Raw genomic sequence first — 26,298 nt, forward strand, 5'->3', positions numbered from 1 at the left:
CACTCTCCATTGAAGCTGCTCTCACTTAAGTCACTAGTGACCACCATGTTCCTAAATCTAGCACATTCCAAACCCTCTCTTACTTGACTCTGGGCATGCTTTACACACTTGATCACTTCCTTCTTAAAACTTTTTTCCTCTTGGTTTTCCAAAGGTCTCGCCTGGATGATCCTCCTTGGTCTCCTTTTCTCTTTTGCTTCCTTCACAGTACTCCCATATGTTATTGTGTCCAGACTGTAACTTTGGCCTTTTCTCATTCCCTCCCGTGGCTTCACTTCCACCTTAAGGTCAATGACTACCGAAATTATGTCTCCATTCCTGCCACCCTGCAAGCTCCAAAGCCACAGGCCCAGCTGCCTCCACTTGGATATTCCCACAGATCCTGACATTTAATATGTAGAAAACTTGATTCACCACCCTCTTTCTCAAATCTGCCTTTCCTGCTATGTTCCCATCTCAGTGTTATCCCCCCATTTGAACATCCTTGACTCCTCAATTTTTCCTTAATCCCCATAATCACTCACTTAGTCAAAGACACTCTCTTCTTTGATACCTCTTGAATCCATCCCCTTCTCCTACCCCTTAGTTGATGCTGACATCAGCTCTCACCTGGATTGCTGCAACTGGTCTCCAAAATAGTCTCTTGGCTTCCAGTCTTTTCCACCTGCAATCCATTCCCAGCACTGCTCTTTGTGATCTGGTTCCTGCCTACCTCTCCAGACTTATCTCCCATTATTTCCTCTCTGGGTTCTAGTTCTTACACACTCCAGCTATACTGAATGGCCTGCATTGCTCTGAATGGGCCACACTTTTATGCTTCATGTTGTCCTCTTGGTCTGGTACACTCCCCTTCAGTGTCTTTTGCCTTGAAAACTTCTTTTGTTCTTCTTGACTCATTTCAGTATTGCCTTCCTACTGGATTTCCATAGAATTTCTCTGACCTTCCTATGGGATCCTTACACTCTGTATATGCCTTTATTATTGTACTTTTCATTAGTACTGCTCTCAGAGCTGTGACTGTTACCTTATATGGCAAAAGAGATTTTGCAGATGTGATTAAATCAAGGATCTTGAGATGGGGAGGTTATCCTGAATTATCTGGGCAAGTCCTAAATGTAATCACAAATGTCCTTATAAGAGGGAGGCAGAAGGAGATTTGACTACAGAAGGAGGCAGTGTAACCACTTAAGCTAGATAATACACTGATGGCTTTGAAGATGGAGGAAGGGGCCACAGACCAAAGAATGCAACTTTAAAAGCTGAAAATTTTAAGGAAACAGATTCTCCCCCTAGAACCTCCAAAGAAAGTGCAGCCCTGCTTAAATTTTGATTTCAGCCCAATGAAATATATTGCAGACTTCTGATCTTCATAACTGTAAGAGAATAAATATGTATTGTTTTAAGCTACCAAGTTTGTGGTCGTTTGTTACAGCAGCAATAGGAAACTAATACCTTGGGCCAAGTGAAGCCCTGCCCTGGGCCTCAGGCTGCAGAGGCCCCTGCTCTATTCCTATTCCAGCTGTGGGGGTAAAGAGCCTATGTCCTCACTTCTAGACTCAAGAAATTCTTCCTCAGCAGCCACATAGCACAGGGAGATCAGCTCGGTGCTTTGTGTCCACCTAGAGGGGTGGGATAGGGAGGATGGGAGGGAGACGCAAGAGGGAGGAGATATGGGGATATATGTTTATGTATAGCTGATTCACTTTGTTCTACAGCAGAAACTAACACACCATTTTAAAGCAATTATCCTCCAATAAATATGTTAAAAAAAAAAAACGAAAAAAGAAATTCTTCCTGGAGGCCTATTTCTTGAGCCTAAATAACTCTTCCCCAAGTTTGTTCTTTTGAGACAGACTGTACTGCTAGTGGACCCATGCTTTGATCTGAAGGGTAGTCAAGAGAGCAACTGTTTGTAGGATGAGCCACTGTACAGACAATAGACTGAAGGGCACAAGAACTGAAGCCAGGAGACCAGAGAGAAGGCTACCACAGTAATTCAAGTAAGAGATGATGATAGTGGTGGAAATGTGAAAAGTGGCTAGATTCTGGGTATACTTTGAAAATAAAGGCAATAGGCATCCACGTTGGATGGGAGGTATGAGAGAAAGGGAAGTGTAAGTGTGATTCCAAGGTTTCTGGTCTGCACAACTAGAAAGATGTCATTGCCATTAATTTAGATGATAAAGAAGGGAGAAAGAGCACTTATTGAGGTAAAGATGAGTGGCTTTATTTTAAATGTATTAAATTTAGGATGCCTGTTAGATAGCAAAATGGGTAAGTGGTTGGATATTTGAGTGAATCTTGCTTTTCTCAAAGACTGTATGCTTCCAGCAACTAGCATAGGGTCTTAAAATAGAGACTATTAATAGTTGATGGGTCAAGTGAATATGTGACATTCCTTCCTAGAAATGTTTCAAGATATACTCACAGTTTTTTATCCTTACATCATCAAGTAGGTTAATATCCAGACCCTCGACATCACACAGCCTGGCCAACTGCGTAAGCCAGGGATATTAACAGCTTGATTGTTTAGTATCCTCTTGTTCTTGGCTCTCTCAAACGTTTTGATTAGGACTAGGGGAGATATTGAATATTAATACCAAGTGGACTGAAGTCAGATCCATAGACTGTCTTACTATCTTAGTGGTGAACTTTCTTAACTTGCTGATTGCAAGAAATTTTTCTCTGTAATTATAACATGTATAATAATTTGACTTCTTTGTTCCATCTCTGAAATCATGTTGGTTTCCCCACCACATGTTTGGAAAAGTTTACAGCCAGAGCTTTTGTTATTTCAATCCACTTGAAAGCATCCTGGATACTAATAGGGCCTGAAAGAGTGTCTGATGTTGCTGAATAGTTAGAAAATGTTAATTTGATGAATGAGCAATAACGCTGATCCTACTGGATCTAAATTTACAGCCACTATAAAACTATAAGTCTATAAAACTTAGTGTGTTTTATATTGTTAAAAAGGTCACAGCTCTGTTGCAAGATGTTGGAGACTAGATTGCTTGTGCATTTTCTCTTGTACCTTCTACAGTTAATCCTCCCCCCCCGCCCCCACTCTCCTGAAGTTTCTCTTGTCAAGTTCACCAATGACATTCACGTTACAAAATCTAGAGTCATTGTTTTTAATGCTCATTTTACTTATTTTCTCAGCAATGTTTGACCCAATTGACTCCTCCCTCCTGGAACACTTTTTCTCCTTTATTTTGGATTACCGTGTTCTCTTGGTGTGATGGTTAGTTTTATGTGTCAACTTGACTGGACCACGGGGTGCCCAGACATTTGGTTAAACATTATTCTGGGTGTGTCTTATTTTGGGTGTGTCAGCCTACTCAGTAGGCTGACTAAAGCAGATTGCCTTCTCTAATGTAGAGGAGACTCATCCAATCAATTGAAGACCAGAAACGAACAAAAGAGCTGAGTAACTCCTGCTGCCTGATTGGTCTGAGCTGGAACATTGGTATTTTTCTGCCTTTGGTTTCTAATTGAAACATCAGTTCTTCTTGGGTCCTGAACCTGTGGGCTCTCCTGGTTCTCAGGACTTCAGACTCAGATTGGAACTACACCAGCAGCATTCCTGGGTTTCCAACTTGCTGACTGTACACCTTGAGACTTCTCAGCCTCCACAGTTGCACGAGCCAATTCTTTATAATAAATCTCTTCATATATATTTGTTTATTTGCTTGTAGGCCATCTCCCCTACTAGAGGATAACACTATGAGCAGAGACCTTTCTTCTATTTAGTTCACATCTGTATTCCCAGCCCTGGGATTGTGTCTAGCAGATAGTAGGCATTCAATAAATATTTGTGGACTGTATGAAAAAATTTGCTTGTATATGTTTTCCTAAGGCCTAAGACCAGTAACTACCTGTGCTTGTGTGCATATGTCTTCACAGGTGCTCAGAATATGTCCATATATGTTATCTTATTTATACTCACATAACCTGTAAGAAAGGAAGGAGGGGAACAATTTAACAATTCCGAATGGGAATATTTAGTTCTTGAGGATATTAGTTTAATGTCCTGTACTTTGAAGATAAGAGTGCCTCAAAGTGGGCTACTGGGCTTATCTTAATTTACCTCATGAACACAATATATCTTGGAATCCTGTCTTTGATGAATTTATTTATTTTATAAGGCTGTGCATTTTGCTACAAGACCTGGCCAATAACAGTATACTCAGTCAATATGAATTTTCAACATTTAAAATTCTTTCCAAGCTGGAAAAAATACATCTAAGATTTGTGGTTTCAGGATTCACAAGTGCACGTGTGGTAAGATAAAGGAATGGTTTCAGACATCCTCTGGAGCTTGTCTTCCAAACCCAGTAACCAAGGGAGTAGATTAATTTGCACTGATACACAAATAACCCTTTAGTGTCCTGTGAATACCGTTATGGGAATATATTACTCAGTTCCTGTACCTCCCCAATAATCTGGATTAGGTGTTTCAGTGACAATTTATGAGCAGTGTGCAAATGTGTGTGATTTTTTACATTAAGATTTTCACAGGATGGAGATAACACATAATAAACTTTTAAAGTAAATACACTAATAATTTATCTCTTAAATAGTAATTCTATCATCAGTCACATGCCAAAAATTACATTTTTATAATGTGTTTATTTGTGTACAAAATATGTTGTAATTTACTGATGCATATGCAGCAAAATATTCTATCACATACAACAAAAATACACTTTTACCCCCCTTCCCCTGCCCTTGAAAATGGCAACACTGTTTTGGCAGTTCAGCAGCTAAAAATAAAGTGTTATAATTAAGCAGTATTGGAATGTCTTCATTTGACAAGTGTGATGTACAATTTGAGTATACAACTGCCTTTTTGTTAGTTTTTTCACAGAACAGGAAATTCCACATCCTGAACACCTCCAGAAGATACAAATATTTGTATATATATGTACACATGTATACACTGTATATGTAAAGTTCCAACAAGCCTCTTTGTCCTTGTGAGTTTGTTGTGCTTATGTTTATTATCTCTTTCCAAAGTCAGAGTCACAGTATGGGATCTCAGAGTCCATCAGCAGGCACTGAGAAGCTCACCAAAGGCTGGCTTGTTGGGGGCGTGGTGTTGGTTAGAGGTTGGAGGGAGCCTTCAGACCTCACTGGGGGACCTGGAGCGGAAGGGCACTTTGGACTGGAAACAGCCACAAAACAAGAGCCACAGGGCGCGTTGGATCTCCTGGTTGCGGAAGGCATAGATGATAGGATTGATCATAGAGTTGTAGGTGGCGGGCAGCAGGGTGGCGTAGGTGTAGACAGCTGGGTCCTCATGGCTGCCTACCACGCAGTAGATGGCAAAGGGCAGCCAGCTGGCACCGAAAGTGCCCAGCACCACGGCCAGCGTACCCACACCCTTTCTGGTGGCGGCAAGGTGGGGCGGCGCCAGGCAGTGCTGCTGCAGCGCGATCTGGTGCGCGTGATGCCAGACCACCTTGCAGATGCGCACGTAAAGGTGCAGCATGATGCCGAAGACCGCAAAGAAGGTGGCGGAGAGCAGTGCCACGTGGCTGCGCGTCAGCGGGCGCACCACGCTGCAGGCGGCGCGCTCTGCCAGGCAGTTCCAGCCAAGCACCGGCAGCAGCCCAAGGCCTAAGGACACCGTCCAGGTGGCAGCGAGAAGGAGGTGCACGCCCAACAGGGTCCGTCGCGAGTAATAGGTGAGCGCGTTGTAGAGGGACAGGTAGCGGTCCACCGTAATGGCCAGCAGGCTGCTGACGGAGGCAGCGAAGGAGGCCACGAGGAAGCCTACAGTAAGCAGGCTCACAGTCTCCGAGGGCACCACGTACTGGAATACGAAATGCAGAATGAGACCGCAGCCCGCCAGCAGGTCGGCGGTGGCCAGGCTGCCTACCAGCACGAACATGGGCGTGCGCAGCGCAGGTGTGGACGCGATGAGCGCCACCACCAGCGCATTTTCGCCTGCGATCACCGTCCCAGACACGCAGAGCAGTACGTCCCATGGATTCACTGAAGACAGCAGCAGCCCCGTCGGCCCCCCTGGCAGCTGCGAAGACAACTCCAGCGACGCATTAGCTGCGCCGCTGCCCCCCAGCGCAGCTGCGGCTGCGGCTGCCGGGGGCCCCCATTCACCGGTGTCCCGCGCTCCTGCTGCGGTGGCCGCTGCCGCCGCACCCTCGGCCGCCACTGCCACCACCTGGGAGTCGTTGAGCGAAGATGAGCTCGCGTTCATCACGGCGGGAAGCTACACCCTGCGTGGACAGGGAGAACAAGCGTCAGGTGTGCGGTTTACGCCGCCAGGGTACTTCGCCGGGCGCTGCTCCCCCGCTCATATTGCCCATCCCACCCCGGGACCCCAGAGCAGAGCGAGGAAGCAGTGGTTGAGAGCCAAAAATAAATACCTGTTGAGTGAGTGAGCGTGTGAGTGCAATGCACAAGGGATGCCCGCACTGATTCTGAGTTTTTGCACAGATATACACACGAATAACACGCACTCGCATACACACAGATCACGTAAGTATGCCTGTATTTGCACACGCATCTTGCGCACCAAGCTAGTAGTGTCAGCCTCAGCGAGTGCCGCCCTGGCTCTGACCGGCTCGGTCAGGCGCTCTCCTCAACTGGGAGGCGGAGTAGCTGTCCACGGTGCTGAAAGCGAAGTTTCTGCGACCGTGGAGCACAGCGGACCCCGGAGGCCAGAGACCCCCTGGGAAAGCGGTTTCGGGGGAGAGAAGCTAGGAGGTCTGTGTAGGTGGAGGGTGTGTGGCGTCATGCTTGGCTCCAGGAAGGAGCCATCCCCTGGCCATCCACCCCTTCCCCTCTGCACGCCCTCAGAGTTCCTTTAGAGAGCCAGGCTGCTCACCTGGGGAGTCAGGGCTTCAGGAAATCGCTGATCATGAGCGCTGTGGCTGTGCGCCAGGATGCGCTGCCCGCGCGGACAGAGCCGACGCCTGAAGGAGGTGGCCGGGACGGCGCGCAGAGGAGTGCAGGGCGCTGGTAGCTGTGCCGGCGCCGCTGAGAGTTACAGAGACACAGTCAGTACAAGAAAAGGCCGGTTACGAGCAGCGCGCCCTCTGGAGATTGACAGGCAGGGCGTGGTGACGTCAGGCTCCTGTTTCCAGGGTGCGAGCTAGGCACTCGATTTCCTCGCCCGCCCATCAGCAAGCTCCCTCACCATATACCCTCTCCAAAGGATGTCTCAGAGGGTTCAAGGAGGGAGGAGAAACCAGAGGGCCGCCGCCGGCCCGGAGCCTCCAGGAATGGGATGGAAGAAAGAGTCAAGGGAGAAAAGAGTGGAGACTAAGGGCAGGCAAGGAGGGTGAGATGGGAGGGGAGCGATGAGGGATGAGTTGCACTGGCCAGGCTGCAAGGCCCCGAGTCAAAGGTCACTGAGGGGGACAGGTTGAAGGAAAAGGCCTGGAGAAGGGGGAGGTTGGGGGCAGAGAGGCCCAATCGCACGCAGAGTTGCTACCTTAAAGGAAAAGTACTGTTTGGGGAACAGGAATGAACTGGTGTGTGTGTGGTGGGGGAGGATGAGGGTTTTTTTTAAAGGATGTTTTAAGGATGTTTCTGGTACAGTGTGTCAGCTGAGTAGAGCCAGAGGAGAAAAGCCAAGTTGTGGGGAACAGAGAAAAGATGGAACAGTTGAGGAAAACAGTCTCTTCTTTTGCAGGTTACCTGTGCAATCAATTCCCCTCTCTCCCTCCATTTCTCCCTGTCCCTCACTATCTTTCTTGAACTCTACACAGCAGGTTTCACCATGATCTTCCCAGTCGAATGTTTCCCAACTGCACTAGCTAATAGTGCTCTTGGAACTTGCTCTTTAATTAAAGACCAGGTCTGGGTCTTGTTAGAAAAGAAGAAAACAGCAAAATGTGATTTACTTTGCTGGCAACAGGCTTTGCCCTGTTAATTAGTACCCTATGAAACAAATTACAGGACGAAAATAGTGATAACTCAGCTGCACCAGACTTCAGTAGGCAGGAGTTTTATTTTCAGCTCTGATAAATCATCCTTTTTGGTTTAAAGGCGTTTTGTTTTGTCAGTAAAATACAAGTATTAGACTTCTTCTTCTTTTTTTAATTATCCAGAATCTCCAATAGCTGTACTTGGGGAAAAAGCTAAAATAGTTGACTCCATCTAAGACTCTAGAATAAATGATTGCATATTGGCATGATGGTATTATGCCAGAGCCACAGACATGATTTTCAGGGACCACATGCTCTGGGCAAGGTGAAAATAGACAACATTTGTTACTGGTCCTTCCTCTACTTTTCCCTGTATACCTTCTTCCCTCTCCTGGCTTCACTTTGCCTCTACACCCAGGGGCCCCAAAAGAAAAAATATATTCGGACTGTCTACAGGCTGGAGTGGAAGGGGGATTTTTATCCTGGCCTTCTCCCTCTAAAAATGGCCCCTGAGTCCAGACTACTCCTGCCCTCCTGCACCTGTGCAACTGAACTTAACTAAAGAAAAGAAGGAAAACTATAGGACCACTCAATTCTTTGCTGCTCTTTGCTGCATTAGCCAGTGTTGGCCCATAAGATGAGTTTACATACAATTTCTCCATTTGGGGAGTTTATAAAATTCTCATGAACCTTCAAATTGACTGAAGTTCTAAGTTTCTGGAAAGTATCATTTTGAGTTTCAGTAAAAGATTGTCAACTAAAAGCCAAGAATGTTATTTCAGAGCTGTCAAGCAAACTGTCAAACCACTGTAATCACATGTTAATTGCAAATTTTTCAAACAATTAGATAAAGGCCCAAGGGAAGGAGAATCCTTCTTAGTGACTGAATTTGTTACATTTTTACATGTCACAAGGCAGTAGAAAGTATGAGAATAAAATTGAGCAAACAGAGATCCTGTGTTTCAGACATCTTCAGGCTTTCACTATTGCCAAGAAGGGACTGACTTTTCAGTAGTTTCAGGAGGAGGACAACACCCATATAATCATGTACATAAATGCTGGTTGAGGGTTTGTAGACTGTCTTTTGGTCGTGCCAGTCTGTGGTTACCTCTCTCAGATGCTAGACTGGATCCTGACAGCAGACAGGCACATTCTTTCAAGTTCCTCCTTATCTCCCCCACACCCACCTATCTCCTGGGAGGCAGAAGATGGGAAAGAAGAAAGGTATGGGTTCATTGGTTATGGATGGGTATTAGATGTACTTCATTGCCACTCTGCCCACAGCTCCTCACAAGAACCTGGCCTTCCAGTGGTCTCCTAGAATGTTCAGCCTGTGAACCATGTGACAATTTCCACCCCCAGCCCAGCTTATGGGAAGAGACTGATGCTTGACCCAAGGCTAGACAAGACCAGCCATTATTTGCTGGACAGTGACCAGATTCCCTTCCTGAAAATTTGAACTAAGAAACATTGTGACAATGGTCAGTCAGTGCTGGGCTCTGGACCTGAAAGGTCATAAGTTAGGGCTGCAGCACTCATGTTGAGCCTTGTGTGAAATGAGAATCAGAGGAAGACAGCTGCAATGGAGGAATGAAGCAGATGTGCAGAGAGGAACAGAGATAAGGGAGATCAAATGAGTGAGAGATGGAGGGAATGACCTCAGTCCCTGAGTATCTGGTTGCCAGCTCTGGGAGTCTAGATCCCTGGATCCCTTGAAATTAGTATTTGTAGTCTCTACTACAAACCTTCCTAATCTTGAGGTTTCTTGAGTGGGTTTCTACTCTGAATCTTTGATACTTGACTGAAACACACAACTAAATGTATTATTCATCCACCAGGTTGTCTGATCCTGGTTATGTTTTGGGAAGTGCAAAGTTTGGTTTCTGGCTTATAGGCACAGGTTAAACTCATTACCACCTCTGTGACACACCCAACATATCCTCTGGCGCCTTTATATTCCAGTACTATCCAATCATAAACACAAGGAAACTCCTTCTCTGAGGTTATGCCCGGGAATCACAACCTCTCAACCACAACTCTTTCTCTTGCTCCCCTGGCTATCCCTGCCCACCTCAGGCTCAGCTAGTGGTTCCCAACCCTTGCTGCACATTAGAATTACCTGGAAAGCTTTTTAAAACTACTGACTCCTGGATCTCTCACCCAGAGATTCTGATTCATTTGTCCTGGAGTGAGGACCAGGCACCAAATTTCCTAAAGACTCTAATGGAAAGCCAGGGTTGAGAACACTCATCTTAGCAATCATACCATTTCATTGTCAGTTTAGCATGCAGTGAAACTCCTGAAAATTGTAGATTGGAGTTTGGAATAGTTGCAATAAGGGAATTTTAGCAACAATCCAGCTTCAAATCACTTAGTGTAATTTCAGATTCAGGACACTGACCAGTCCTCTGTGACCTTTAATTTTCCACGCTCACAAGAACCTTCTTTATGTCCCAAGATGAAAACTGACGCTTGGTTCCCTTTTAGCCCTGATGAACTCAGTAGCCCCATCAAGGAGCTCTAAATTCTGGTTGCCCTGGACCCTCTATTTTTCTGTAGCTCTCAGGTATTTTCCCTGTTCCTTATTCTGAGTTCACAGCCACTTCCCAGGTGTGCCCTCTCCTGGCCCAGATCTTTGCAAATCAATTCTATTTTACAAAATCAGAGCTGAAGTCAGCCAAACTGTCTAGACCTTATAAAACTGGGTTGGAAAGACCCTTACCAGCAATTCTGGCCTCTCTCTCTGGGCATCTACATACACACACACACACACACACACACACACACACACACACTCATGCGCACACACACACTCCCTCTACTTGGTTCTTAGAAATAAAAAATACAGTTTTCTACTGGGAAGTATAGGTCTATTTGCTGGTATACAGATACTTGTGCTGACAGCTCAGGAAGAGAGCAGGTGCTTAGTGAGATGTACGAAGCCGTTACTAAGAAAGGTCGTTGCTGAAAGAGGCAGGAATCACAAGGGGCATTGAATACTCTAAATTGTATGGCCAGAACCAAGGTCTTGGATGGAGGTAATCTTCTGGGGACACATGCTGAGGCAGATAAATGATATTAAAAATGTCTCCTTTTCTCTGCCTCCACCTGTCCCCATGGTTTCCTCTCCCCCTAAAGCATCAACGATGGGTCATAATGTCCAAGGTACTTACCTCCTCAGCATGTCCAAACACATCAGGGATGCTCCTGCTTCATGCCAGGTGAGCAGTCATCACTCCAGAGGGCTGTTATCCTGGGAGGTCAGCATCACATGATATTCCCACCAACTTTAGAAAAGGACCAGGCTACATTATTATTATTACATGTCCACATGATGCAGAACATTGTGCAGTACAGTTGAAATTTTTTTTTTAATTCAGTTGGTGAGCAACACCTCTTTTTTTGCATGAGAAACAAATCAGGAAAAATAATAACGTTTAAAGACACGTTTTTGTTCATAAAGAGTGAAAATAACTTTATTGAGTTTTGTGGAGGTATGTATAATCTTACAATTTAGATTACTAGCTGAATATGAGAATGATAAAGTTGGTTCTATTGGTATATTTGAAAATTAACAAGGAGGTAGTCTTCTAATCTGCTGTGCCCTACTTTTTCAAAGTGCTTTGAAGCTCACACAGTGGGTTCATACTCATTACCTCATTTTATTCTTTGAAACAATTACATGGAGTTTGGGGTTATTTTCTTTGCAGATGTGACAAGTGAAGTTCAGAGAGGTGAAATGAGTTGTCCAAGGGCACACAGGTCACCAGCAAGTACATTGTGTACAAGATAGCAACAATCTCATGGGAAAGCAAAACAAACATGGATTCAATGTATGCAAAGGTATGTAGACTCCAAAACTCAAAGAGGCCTTACCTTGGATAGATGCATCCAAAATAATGGAGGTTATAACTTCAAAATCACTATGAGCAGCAGTTGATAGATGACTTTTTTTCTGTTTTGTAAGCTGCTTTTAAAATGTATTGTAAAAAAAATTAAAGGGAATTTTGAAAGAAAAACTTGCATCCATATTCCCATCAGCTAACCAGGATTGCTTTTCCCTCCCAAGATTGTAAACTTCTTGAGGGGATGGACAAGTTCTAATTAATCTTTTCATCAGTATGATCTGTCACAGAGGAGGTGCTCAATACATGTCTAGTGAATGACTATTTCCAAAATTTATCCACACGCATATATATTTGATGTAGGTATATTGCATAGTATGCATGTACTATATGTACAGCACACAATTTAAGTTTTCACTTTGTAGTAAAGGGTATGTTGTCAATATTTCTATATGTTGTATTATAATTATTTTTCATACTTTTGCATAGCCATTCATTCATTCAGTAAACACTTATTGAGTGCCTACTACATGCTAAACATTGTGCTAGAAAATCAAGATGGCACAATAGGTGCCTGTCCTCAGAAACAAGTAAATGGATTCTGTGAGAAAAGTGTGGTACATACTTTTGGTTCCTCACCCAACCTAGAGGAATCAGGAAAGGCCTCTCAGAGGAGATGATGGAGATGATGTCCAAGCTGAATTTTGAAGGATGAGTAACAGTCATGGAAGGTAAGAAAGGCATGCAAGTGTTCCAGGCAGAAGGAGCTGCATGTACAAAGGCATGAGGTCAGGTGAGGCTGGTGCAGGTCGCTGGGACTGTGGGCAGTTGATTGTGGCTGGCATGTCAGATGAAGAGGGCAGGAGCATAGGTACATCAGATAGGTTGGGGCAACTCATGAAGGGCCTCCTACGTCATGGCGGAAGTGAAATTTTATCCTGAAGGTGATGGGGAGCCAGTGACAGACGTTCTTAAGCAAGGTGGTTGATATAATCAGATTTGGGTCCCTCTTACAACCCATGGAGGCCCCACCAACAACTATACAATGAATGGAGTAGAGAAGGGCAAGAATGAGGTTAGGTGAACCTGTTAAGAGGCTGTTGCAGTGACCTGTACAGGAGATCCTGAAGGCTTAACAGTGGGTAGTGACGGCAGCGACTGGAGAAGCTGATGGATCCTTCACATGTTTTGGACATTATATTAAAGCATATCTGCTGCTATAAAAGTTAGTTCTACAAATCTTGGTGGCATAACATACTAGAGGATTGTCTCTTACATGAAACCCAAAACAGGTTTCCTGAGCAGTAGACAGCCTTTCACATGATCAATCAGGGACCCAGCTCCTTCCATCTTAGCTGTAACCTCCTCTAGGACTTCAGAGTTTTCAGCATTCACCATTTCAGCATTTCACCATTCTTGTGATTGGGAAATGAACCTGGAGTATTTTATGGGACATTCCTGGAAGTGGAATGGTAGACAGACACAGATAAAGGGAGAGAAGGTATGAAGGATGACTTCCAGTTTTCAGGTGTGGACAGGAATGGGATTGGAGAGGGGCAGAATGGCTAATGCAATTGTGGACATATTGAGTTTGAGGTAGGACATCCAGCGCAGATCGCCAGTAGGATGTTAAATAGAGGGGTTGTTCTGAAACTCAGCAGAGAATCTAGATTGGAAAAGCAGATTAAGGTGCCATATACTACTACTAATAAGGCTACCACTCACTGAATGTGTGCCATTTGCTAAGGTACCCTATGGTGTGGGCCTTATTACTATCTTCATCTTACAGAAGACAAACTGAGGATTGAGGGGTGAAGTGACTCTTCCACATGGTTGGGAAGTGAATCTGAATGCCATTCCTCTGACTCCAGTTGAAGGGAACTGATAAACCTAAGTGAAGAGGACCAGGGGCGGTCCCTACAGCATGGATGGAGGAAGAGATCACCACAAAGGAAGTTGAGAAGAGTCAGAGAGGGAGGACCTATCATGGAAACCCAGCCTCAGTCAGAGAAAAGAGAGTGGGTATGGAAATCAAAGGAAGAGTGAGTTTCAGAAGGAGGAGAGTCAACTTATACCCAGAGAGGTCAAATGAGGTAAGGTCAAGGAAGAAAAAGTATTAGCTGAATTTAGCTAGGAAGTTATCGGTGACTTCAGTAAAAGGGCAGGAATGGTGGGCAGCCAGGAGAAAGTGAACAGGCTGTAAAGGAGGGGTGAGAAAGGGGAGTGTGATGTCTTTAAGAAGTTTGGCTTGGAGGGGAAGAGAGTAATAGAGCAGTGGTTAGACAGAGATGTAAGTTCAAGGGAGAGTTTACTTTTAAAAATGGAAGAGATTTGAAAGGGAAAGAGGTGGCTGAGAGGCCAAGGTTGATTTCAGAGACAGTACCTATTTGAAGGAGTGAGATGGTAGAGAAGACAGAGAGGGTCTGAAGACAGGTGAAGAGATTAATCTGAGAAAGGGACAGGGACAGAAAGAATGAGGAATGCAGGTGGGGCCATACATGTAAATTTTAAGTGGGGAGCCAGGAAATCAAGGGATTGCCTTCAAATTCCTCGTGAAACTTGGGGAGGAGGACATCAGCTAATGGTGAGTTGACAAATGGAAGGGACCTTACAGTTATCAGTTTGATGGCTGCACAATATTACATTGAGGACATAGAGCAACATTTAATTGACCAGTTCTCCTAATGTTAGACTTTCAGGTTGTTTATATGTGTGCCATTGTAGGTAACCCCACAAAGATTACTTTCATGCACATAATTATTTTTATTTGTGTGATTATCTTGACGTGAAAATTGTCAGCCAAAGGGCAGAAACATTTTCATGGCTCTTGAAATGCTCAGCCAAATTGTGTTTCAGAATGACCGTAATAGTTTACGATGCCAGTAGCACTCTGTGAGCATGCCAGTTTCCCTGCAGCCTTTGTAGCACTGGGTTTTATTATTTTAAAACATTATTTCAATTCAGTGGGCATAAGTGGGACCTCATTAATGATTTAAATTATATTTATTTGATGACCACTAAGGTTGACCATTTGTCTCTCTTTTTTTAAACAATCTGAATTTTCTTTTATTTGAATTATCTGTTCTTAACCTCAGTCTGTTAGGACTTAATGCTGTTTTTATATAGCTGACAAAGTTTCCACACAAAAATTGTTTGTGTGTCTGAGTTGAGGGAAATTTATCCCATTTTCCCCTTTTTTACTTTAGTTTTGATTGTTTAGGTATATTATTTTTTTATAAAGTTTGTTTTTTTAAAAGAAGATAATGTATACTTTGGCTTCTAGCCTGAGAAAGGTACATACATGGCTTTGCAGTAGAGTTTTCCTGTCATTTATTAGGGAAAAGAGAGGACAGAGATCTTCTGGGGAGACAAAAGGTTCTGGGAGGGGAATGGGACCTGAGGCAGGCTGCAGTCTCATCTGAGAGTCAAAACCTCACTCTCTGGCCAAGGTCTGTGTGATCTACCTGAGGAGGGTTTGGCACATGAGGATAGCAGAGCCTTTGGGCAGAGCTGGGAGGTCATGACTCTCAAATTCTGGCACAGACCTCCCCAGGTGGGGTCAGAGGTTAGGGCCTCAGCTGCAAGGGAAGCCAATAGGCTCCAGGCAATGGAATAACCCAGCCAAGAGGGAGCAAGGGACAGACCAGCCCCAGCAATGGCATCCAGTTGGAACACAACCAGCAATGGCATCCAGTTGGAACACAAACTTTGAGAGAAAAGTTTGAGAGGGGATGGGGAGAGGAAAGTCACAATCACTTAGGCCCTTGCCAGGGGCCAGACCCAGTGCAAGGCACTTTACATGCATGATCTAGTTTTACCCACTTTGCCCCCATGGGACTGTTTTTATTATTCCCACTTAACACACCAGGAAGCAGAGGGTCAAAGGGGTTAACTAACATTCACTGTTACGCAGCTTTCATAAGAGAGTCCACTTGGTTCTCAAAGTCTCACTTTCCTAAACAATGTCTCAGCTCTGAGGAAGGCACCTTAGATGGTATTGGCGTCAGTACAGTGTGTGTCCTGGAGAGGGGAGATCAGTCCGGCCAGTGAACATATTTTGGAGTGCACAGCAAGTCAAGTGGAGGAGTTTGGATTTGGTGCAAGAGGAAATGGGGACCCAGGGGAGGATTCTGAGCAGAGAGTTGGTTTGAATCAATGCTTTAGGAAGACAGCAGGGAGTGGAGAGCAGAAAGCAGCCTGTTTTTCTATGACATACTTGTGGGCACCAAGTAGATAAAGCAGCCTATTCAATGAGAGCAAGCGGGAATCTCTGAGTTGCTGCTAAGATAAGTCACTACTCTGGATGCTTATCTGAACTGTAATCCCGTCATCTTTTAAGAAGGATTCTGAAACCTAGGAGAGGTTGCTAAGGGAATAAAGCCTAAGTATCATAAGCAGCAGAATTCATAAAATAATTTTCCCAAATGAGCTCAATTCTGCAGCCAGCAGCAGTTGAGTGTTTGATTGGAGATGAGGAGGGAGCCAGCAGGGACCTGCTTTCCCTTCCTCTAGACTTTCATCCCACGTACACAGAGGTGAGTCCCCACCAAGAGTCCTCTTCACACCTGCATTCTCAGGATGTCTGCAGCCCCAGAGTTCCTTCAGCCAGGGACCTACCCTCTCATAGATTCTCAAACTCTCCTGGCTTTTCACTCGATATAGATTTACACCCTACCCTGAACCCCAAACTGAATGATTCTTCAAGCAAGAATAATTGATTTAAATGACTTGTATAATATGCTTATTTTATAGGTGGAGGTGGATTAAATTTTTCTTTTGAGCTTTTAAAAAAAAAAGATAGATGTCTACATATAGACATAAAAAGATATTCACAACACAAAACCAAAAAAACAGGGTATACTGTATGAATTCAGTTTTATAAAATAAATTATATATATACATATATTTACATATATATGCTATATATCAAAGTGTTAACAGTGATTACCTTGGAATGGAGGCTATTTTTATCCTTTTTTGTTTTTTAATGTGTGCCAGAAACCAATAGCTATCTTCCAATATCCATTCTTTCTTTATTCAATAGTAATGGAACCTCCAATTTTATTTGAGCACATGGCCACCTAGAATAAATAGCATATTTCTAGGCCTCCCTTGCAGCTAGATGTAGTCACAGTAACTATTCTGATCAGTGAGATATAAGTGGATGTGTAGTATGGCACCTTCCCGAAAGTGTCCTTGAAAAGAAGAAGCATGCTTTCTTCTCTTTCCTCCTTCTTGCTGGCTGGAATGTAAGCATGATGGCTGGAGCTGGGACAGCCATCTTGGATCCTGAAGTGGAAGCCATAATGCTGAAGATGTTGAGACAATAAGAGAAAAGAACCCTGGGTCCTTGATGGTTATGGGCCATTCATACCAGGCATGGATGCCCTATATCTACATGAGAATTATTTTTCCTCTTTGTCTTGTATAAGTCACTACTATTTTGAATTTTCTGTCACTTGACAGCTGAACCAAACTCTAGATAATACGTTTGTATATTTTTGAACGCCATGAAATACATAGGGGTATATTGAAAATTCTAGTCCAAGTCTTATACATGGGGTGATTTTTCTAGCTGCAAAATTTTTCATTGAAACCACTTGTCCCAAGTGTCACTCATATCTGCTCTCATATACCATTCAAATAAATTGCATTGTATCAGCACTTAACACTATGTTCAGTTTTTTTTTATAGAAAGAACACATTGTCCCATCCCTAGTCCAAAGACTGTCTTGATTTTAATTCAAAGGTTTTCACAACTCTCCTGGGAATAAAGTATTGATGTGGCTCCATCGTAATGATTTGGGGGTATTTGTAGCAGCCTTTTAGGTTATTAGAGACTTGTAAGTTGAGGCAAAACCAAAGTTGAGATGGTTTAGGCAACACTTTCCCTGCCCAAGTGAGCTGCTTCTATCAACATATTGAGACTGTGGCCTGTGAGGACCAAGAGGAAAGTCTGTGTGTTGCAGCTATGTGTTACACATGCTTGATGTGGGTGGGTGTTGCTCATGTGCTGTGTGGTTTTAGCATGTGGGTGACGCACACGTGTTCATGAGGTGTTCACATGTTCATGTGTGTTTTGTGAGCTATATTTGTGGAGCCTATGTGTTGTATAGGGGTGTGTGTGAGTGGGGATGTATACTGTGCTCCTGTGCCACATAGGGGTGTGCGTGTGTGCACGCATATCACGTTGGTGTGTGTTTGCAGTGTCTGGATGTGTGAGCTCATGCTTGCACACACCCATGTGTAGTCCTGTTATATAACAGTGACAGAGGAGAAACCTTGCATTACTGGGTCCTGAGGAGGGTTGCAGTTGATTTAGGAGCCATGCCAGCACCCGTCATGTGGAAGAGCCCCCATCTCCACCACTCCTCCTCCTCTTACATTTCTAGATCACAGGCGTCCCCATTCATTCCTAATAGTGCAAGGTTTACATTACATTTGGTTATCTAAACTGCAGGCAGCACCAGCAATTTAATTTTAAGCTGGCTTCGATTCAGTTGCTACTTTTGCTTTTGCTGCTCCAAATGACTAAAAGTCATTTTTAAATATTTTTTCCCAGGCATTTGCTTACACTGCGAAGGGGAAATTATCCTGAAACATAAGGAATACTTAAAATAACAAAATAAAAGGGAGATATCAGATGAAGAAAAACAGATGTTAACGAAATACAGTGTTGACATTTCAGCTATTTTCACACATTTGGTGTGAAAAATATTCTTGGGCACCTCTCACGTCACCACTTTATCTCCACAAAGAATGCATCGTCTTCTGCTCTCCGGTTCACTCACTACTGTGACCGTCATTCCTGAGCAGGTCTGGATTCACGGAGACCCTCTAAAAGGGAAAAAAGTCCCCACATTCCTGTGGGAGTATTTACAGATTACATCTCTATGTACCTAGGGATCCCTGACTCTACAGGATCATTTGACCTCTTGAAGTTTTTCTCACACAGAATGCGAAGGTGCCCATTGCCTGGGAGATCTGCGAGGAGAGGATGCCCGGACTCTGCATCTGCATGCTGTGCTGGGGAAGTGCCAGGCTACCCCTAAGTGGTGCTGTTGAGCATTGGCTGGGAGGGGCACTTGCCACACTGATATGAGGAGGAGATGGAGCCTGCAGGCAGGCGTTAGAGGGTTTCTAGAGCTTGCTGTCCCTCCTGGCTGGTTTTGGGCACATCTGAGAATGTGCCCGAACTGCAAATGTGGGATCATTAGCGTGTACGCATTATGCATATAACCCTAGGAGGAACAGACTATTACCCATAGTTTAAACTGCCGTTGAAATTCCCTTGTCCAAGGTTACACATGTAGTAAGTGTCCATGTTGGTATCTGAACCCAGGCAGTTTGCTTTCAGAACTCTGCCCTTAATTCTAGCTCCCCTCCTGAACACTTGCAGCATTGCCCATGCAGGAGTCACGTGGAGATGGGGGCTGCTTTACTGAGGCACAGATTTGACACCTATTATTTAGCTCAAGTGAGCTTGGCCAACAGCCCAGCATCCTGGCGTGATGTTGTTCATTTTATTAGGAATAATCTTGTGAACTGAAGAAAATTCTCTCTTTCTGGAAAGTGTTTAAAATGTTGACTGGTAATAGAGGGAGAAACATAGCCCTCTAGAGAGAATTTCTCTCAGCTCTCACAGGTAATGAGGGAAACATCAGGACATCCTTTAGGCTCTACTTTCAAAAGAGAAGCAGAAACTGACCACTTCTCACCTCCTCCATGGCTAACCCTTGACCACCTTCATTCCATTCTCAACACTGAAGGCAGAAAGAAGCTTCTATAAGGTGAAAGTTAGATTCTGCCCCTCCTCCACTGTGACTACTCTATTTAAAACTGCAACCAGCACTCCCACCCCCTGCTTTCCCCTTTTCTACTTTTTCCTGCTCTATCTTTTCCTCTGGTCCTAATCGACTTCTAACATACTGTATAATTTAATTATTTATTATGTTATTGTTTATTGTCCCCCCTCCCACTAGAATGTAAGGTCTTTGAGGGCAAGGGTCATTGTTTTGCTCACTAATACATTCCAAGAGCCTAGACTAGGCTGATAGCAGTAGAACAGAGAACACTAGAGTTTTTTTTTTAATTAATTTTTATTGGAGTATAGTTGATTTACAATGTTGTGTTAGTTTCTGCTGTATAGCAAAATGAATCAGTTATACATATACATATATCTACTCTTTCTGAGATTTTTTTCCCATATAGGTCATTACAGAGTATTGAGTATAGAGGTTGATTTTGAAGGAAGAAAGTGCCAACAAAACTAGACATGAGTTATGAGAGATTTATAGATCTGGAGTTCAGGGAAGGGATCTGGGCTGGAGACACACATGTGGGAGTCACCAGCATGTAGATGGTGTTTAAGGTCACAGGACTAGATGGGATCACCAGGGCAGTGGATGGATATGGATAGAGAAGAGAACTGGTACAGGCCTGAGCCCTGGAGCCCTGCTGTGTTAAAGGGCAGAGAGATGAAGAAGAAAGAACAAGGGAGGCTGAGAAGAAGGAGTCAGTGAGGTAGAAGGAAAAGTGGGAGAGTGTGATGTGCTTGAAGTCAATTGATGGAAATGTTTCAAGGAGGAAATGATCAACTACATCAAATGGGTTAAGTAAGGCAGGGACTGACTACTAGAGAAAGGAGTTCATTTGAGACTTTGATAACCAGTCACCAAGCACTCATGTTCCTTCTAAAAATTTTCTCTCAAATCAACCCCTGCTACTCACCCTGTTTCAAGTCACCAACTTCTCTTGCCTTAAAATTGCTGAAGTCCCTTAACCAGCTCTGCCTCAGCCTATACTTGCACTTTCCATTACAGTAGCCATTAGTCACATGTAGCTACTGAGCGCTTGAAAATGTGGCCAGCCTGAATTGAGATGTGCTGTAAGTACGTGCTGAATTTTGAAGACTTAGAGAAAAAAAAAAAAAAAAGTATGTAAAACTAGCTCGCTAGTAATTGTTTACATTCCTTCATGTTGAGATGATAATAATTTGGGATTGTTGAGTTAAAATATATGATTAAGATTATTCCTGGGTTTAAAATTTTTTACATTTTTAAAATGTGGCTGCTAGAAAATTTTAAATTACATATGTGACTTGCATTTGTGGCTCTTGTTATTTCTAATGGATAGTGCTGGGATAGACCATTTTCCATGCTGCACCCACGGTAGTCTTTTAAAAGGACAAAATTGACCATGTCACTGCCATGCTTCTCCCCTTCAGCAACTCCCCACTGCTTTTAAGATAAAACACCACATCTTTAACATAAGGCTCTGAGAGGAGGCCCTGCTGTCCTGCCCCATCTCCTGACACTCTTTCTTGTCTGTGCTCAGGGCACACTGGCCACATGCCTTACCACCTGGGGTCTGCTCATATGCAGCTCTCTCTGGCTGGAGTCCTCTTCTGGTTCTTTGCATTGCTAACACATCTCCCTAGGGCGTAAGTGTCACTTCTTCAGGAATCTTTCCCTGGTCCTCAAACTAGGTTAGGTGCTCCACTTTATGTATGTATGTATGTATGTATGTATGCTGCGCCGAGTCTTAGTTGTGGCACGTGGGATCTTTGTTGCACCGTGCGGGATCTTTAGTTGCGGCATGCGGGCTTCTTAGTTGAGGCATGCATGTGGGATCTAGTTCCCCGACCAGGGATCGAACCTGGTCCCCCTGCATTGGGAATGTGGAGTCTTACCCATTGGACCACCAGGGAAGTCCCTAGGTGCTCCACTTCTAATCTTACACCTCTTGAGCTTGTCTCTTACAGCACTGGTCCAACTTGCCCACCATTATTTGCATAATCAATTTTAGTCTTTCTCCACCAGACTGAGCATTCCCTGTGGGCAGTCTGTGCTTAACTGTTCATTGTATCATCTGTACTTAACACAACAGACAGAAAGCTGAATTCCTATGTTTTACGTTATATTGATCCACCTAGAGATTACTTTTGCTCTTTTTTTTCCTCTTATTTTTTTTTTAAATGTATTTGTTTTAGAGCAGTTTTAGGTTCACAGCAAAATTAAGAGGAAGGTGCAGAGAGTTCCCACATGCCCCCCACCCCAACACGTGCATAGCTTCCCCCGTTATCAACATCCCCTGCCAGGGTGGTACCCTTGTAACTGGTGAACCTAACGTGACACACCCTTATCACCCAGAGTCTACAGTTTATTTAGGATTCACTCTTGGTGTTGTACATTCTGTGGGTTTAGACAAATGTATAATGACATGTATCCACCCAGTTAGTATCATACAGAATAGTCTCGATACCCTAAAAATCCCCTGTATTCCATCTAGTCACCCCTCCCTCTCTTTAAACCCCTGGCAACCACTGATTTTTTTTAAACTGTTTCCACAGTTTTGCCTTTTCCAGAATGTCATATATTTGGAGTCATATGAAGTGTAGCCTTTTCAGATTGGCTTCTTTCACTTAGCAATATACCTTTAAGGTATCTCTGTGTCTTTTCATGGATTGATAGCTCATTTTTTTTTAGCACTGCATAATATTCCATTGTCTGGATGTACCACAGATTATTTGTTCATTACTGAAGGACATCTTGGTTGCTTCCAAGTATTGGCAATTATGAATAAGTTTCCTACAAACAACTGTGTGCATGTTTTTGTGTGGACATAAGTTTTCAACTCCTTTGGATAAATTTTTAAGATATTTTTCAGTTGGAGAAAATTGCTTGCTGGGTTGTTTTGGTTTGGTTTTGTGATTCATTTTTCTTATTCTTTTAAAACTAAAGTAAAATTTGCCTAGAGGGAAATGCACAAATACTAAGTGTATGATTCATTGACTTTTGACAAATTAATACATCCATGTAATCAACATTCCAATCAAGACATTAAAGATTTCTATCACCCTCAAGGAAGTTCCCTCAGCCCCCTTTATAAACAGTCCCTGCCCTCTGACACAACCACTCCTTGATTTCTACTATCACAGATTAGTTTTACCTCCTCATAATTTTCCTGTAAATAGAATCATACGGCACATCCTTGGTTTATCTGGCTTTTTTCACTTGGCCTCATGTTTTTGAGATTCATTCATGCCATTGCTTGAAATCAGTAGTTTGTACCTTTTTATTGCTGAGTAATTAACTGGATATATTACAATTTATTTATCTTTTCACCTCTTGATAGATATTTGGATTGTTTCCTGTTTGGGGCAATTATGAATAAAGCTACTATAAAAATTCATGTATAAATTTTTGCAGACATGTTATTTTTCCTAGTAAATACTTAGTAATGGAATGACTGGATCATATGGTACTTATGTTACCTTTATAAAAAGTTGTCAGAACAATATATGAGAGCTTCAGTTCTCCATGTCCTCATTAATGCTTAGCATTTTCAGTCTTATTAATTTCAGTCATTCTGATGAGCATGAATTGATATCCTGGGATATACCCCTTGGTCATTATGTATCTTTTTCATATATTGCTAGATTCTATTTTCTAATATTTTACAGTATGCATTTTTGCATCTGTGTTCATGAGGATTATTGATCTTGTAATTTCCTTTTCTTACAATATCTTTATTGGATTTTTGTATCAGGATCATGGAGGTCCCACAAAATGAATTGGGAAGTGTTTTCTCCTCTCTATTTTTTGATGGATTTTGTTTAATGTTAGTAATATGGATAGAATCTACCAGTGAAATCATCTGGGCCTGGAATTTTCTTAGTGGAAAGGTTTGTAGTTGCAAATTCAATTTCCTTAATATAGGAGATATTCCATTTTTAAAAAATTTCTTCCTGTGTCAGTTTTGGAAAATATTACACAAGGAATTTATCCATTTAATCTAAATTGTCAAATTTATATAGTGATATAAAATTGTTCATAAAATTACCTTATTATCCTTTTACTAGCTGTAGTGATGTCCCTGTTTTATTCCTGATACAGGTAATTTGTGTTCTGCTTCTTGCTCACTATCTTTTTTTTTTTTTTTTTGCGGTACGCGGGCCTCTCACTGTTGTGGCCTCTCCCGTTGCGGAGCACAGGCTCCGGACGCGCAGGCTCAGCGGCCATGGCTCACGGGCCCAGCCGCTCCGCGGCATGTGGGATCTTCCCAGACCGAAGCACGAACCCGTGTCCCCTGCATCTGCAGGTGGACTCCCAACCACTGCGCTACCAGGGAAGCCCTTGCTCACTATCTTTATCTCTCTTCCTCATCAACCTTCTAGAGGTTTACTAACTGTATTAAACTTAAGAATGATCTTTCGGCTTTGATGGCCTTTATTAATTTTTGTCAGTTCTCTAGTTCATTTTTGCTCTTACCATTGTTATTCCTACCTTCTTATATTTTTGGTTTAATTTGCTTTTCTTTTTCTGAGTTCAAGTGGAAGCTTAGGTTATTTTTAGATTATTGATTTTAAAGCTTTCTTCTTTTCTAATACAAGTATTTAAAGCTATAAATTTTTTTCTAAGCACTGTTTTAATTGTATACCACAAATTTTGGAATGTTGTGTTTTCATTAAGTTTGAAATATTTTCAAATTTCTCTTGTGATTTCTTCTTTGGCCTAGAGGAAAGGGGTAAATTATTTAGAAGTGTGTTGCTTAATTTTCAAATATTTAGGGAGATTTTCTAGGTATTTATTGTTATTAATTTCTAATTTAATTTTGTTGTGGTAAAAAAAAAATAGTCTGTTACCGTTTCGTTCCTTTGAAATTTATTGAGACTTATTTCGTGACCCAGCAATTGATTTGTTTTGTTGAAGACTCCATGTACACTTCAAAGAATGTGTATTCTGCAGTGGTTGATTTATAATGTTTATAAATGTTAATTTTGCCAAGTTAGTTGCTAGTATTATTTAAGTATTTTATATTCTTACTGATATTTTTTAGTCGACTTGTTCTACCAGTTATTGAGAGAAGAGTGTTAAAATCTCTGTGGTTGTGAATATGTCTGTTTCTCTCTTCAGTTTTGTCATTTACTACATGTATTTTAAGCTCTGTTATTAGGTGCATGTCCATTTAGTGTTAGTATATCTTCCTGATGAATTGTCCCTTTGTTCATTATGAAATATCTCTCTTTATCCCTTGTTGCACACTTATCTTGAAGTCTACTGTATTAGTTCACTAGGGCTGTCGCTAACAAAGTATCACAGAGTGGGTGGCTTAAACAACAGAAATTTATTTTCTCACAGTTCTGGAGGCTAGAAGTCAAGGCGTCAGCAGAGTTGGTTCCTTCTAAGGTCTCTCTTCTTGGCTTGCAGATGGCTGTCTTCTACGTGTGTTTTCATATGGCCTTCTCTCTGTGCATGTGTGTGTCGTAATCTCTTTATATGACATCAGTCAGATTGGCTGAGGGCCCACCTTAACGACAAAGACCATCTCCAAATGCAGTCATATTCTCAAGTTCTGGGGGTTAGGACTTCAATATGTGAGGGGTTTTTTGGGGGGGAGGAAGGTGACACAATTCAGCCCATAACATCTACTTTGTTTGATATTATCATAGCCACACTGCCTTTCTTATGCTGTACTGTTTGCATGGTGTATCTTTTTCCATCCTTTTACTTTCAACCTATCTGGGTCTTTGAATTCAAAATGTATCTCTTAGGGATAGTCTATACTTCTATCTTGCTCTTGTATCCATTCTGACAAGCTTTGATTTTAATTGGAATATCTTGGTTTTTAATATTTCATGTATATATTGATAGGATTGGGTTGGAATCAGTCTTCTTGGTATTTGTTTTCTTTTTTTTTTTTTAACATCTTTATTGGAGTATAATTGCTTTACAATGGTATGTTAGTTTCAGCTTCACAACAAAATGAATCAGTTATATATATACATATATTCCCATATCTCTTCCCGCTTGCATCTCCCTCCCTCCCACCCTCCCTATCCCACCCCTCCAGGCGGTCACAAAGCACCGAGCTGATCTCCCTGTGCTATGCGGCTGCTTCCCACTAGCTATTTACCTTACGTTTGGTAGTGTATATATGTCCATGCCTCTTTATCGCTTTGGCACCGTTTACCCATCCCCCTCCCCATAGCCTCAAGTCCATTCTCTAGTAAGTCTGTGTCTTTATTCCTGTTTCACCCCTAGGTTTTTCATGACATTTTTTTTTTTAAATTCCATATATATGTGTTAGCATACGGTATTTGTCTCTCTCTTTCTGACTTACTTCACTCTGTATGACAGACTCTAGGTCTATCCACCTCATTACAAATAGCTCAATTTCGTCTCTTTTTATGGCTGATTAATATTCCATTGTATATATGTGCCACATCTTCTTTATCCATTCATCCGATGATGGACACTTAGGTTGTTTCCATCTCTGAGCTACTGTAAATAGAGCTGCAATGAACATTGTGGTACATGACTCTTTTTGAATTATGGTTTTCTCAGGGTATATGCCCAGTAGTGGGATTGCTGGATCATATGGTAGTTCTATTTGTAGCTTTTTAAGGAACCTCCATACTGTTCTCCACAGTGGCTGTATCAATTTACATTCCCACCAAAAGTGTAAGAGGGTTCCCTTTTCTCCACACCCTCTCCAGCATTTATTGTTTCTAGATTTTTTGATGATGGCCATTCTGACTGGCGTGAGATGAT

General features: G+C 42.6%; 1 protein-coding gene across 1 annotated transcript; it reads right to left on the reverse strand.

Moving 5' to 3' along the window:
* Positions 1 to 5,125: 5,125 nt before the first annotated feature.
* Positions 5,126 to 6,226, reverse strand: GPR6 (G protein-coupled receptor 6; the record flags this gene model as incomplete). Its single annotated transcript, XM_082855546.1, has 1 exon — positions 5,126 to 6,226. The coding sequence occupies exon 1, from the start codon at positions 6,221 to 6,223 to the stop codon at positions 5,126 to 5,128; it is 1,098 nt and encodes a 365-aa protein (XP_082711672.1). The 5' UTR covers positions 6,224 to 6,226.
* Positions 6,227 to 26,298: the final 20,072 nt, after the last annotated feature.

This window comes from Leucopleurus acutus (genome assembly GCF_964270905.1).
Source record: "Leucopleurus acutus genome assembly, chromosome: 15".
Lineage (NCBI taxonomy): Eukaryota > Metazoa > Chordata > Mammalia > Artiodactyla > Delphinidae > Leucopleurus > Leucopleurus acutus.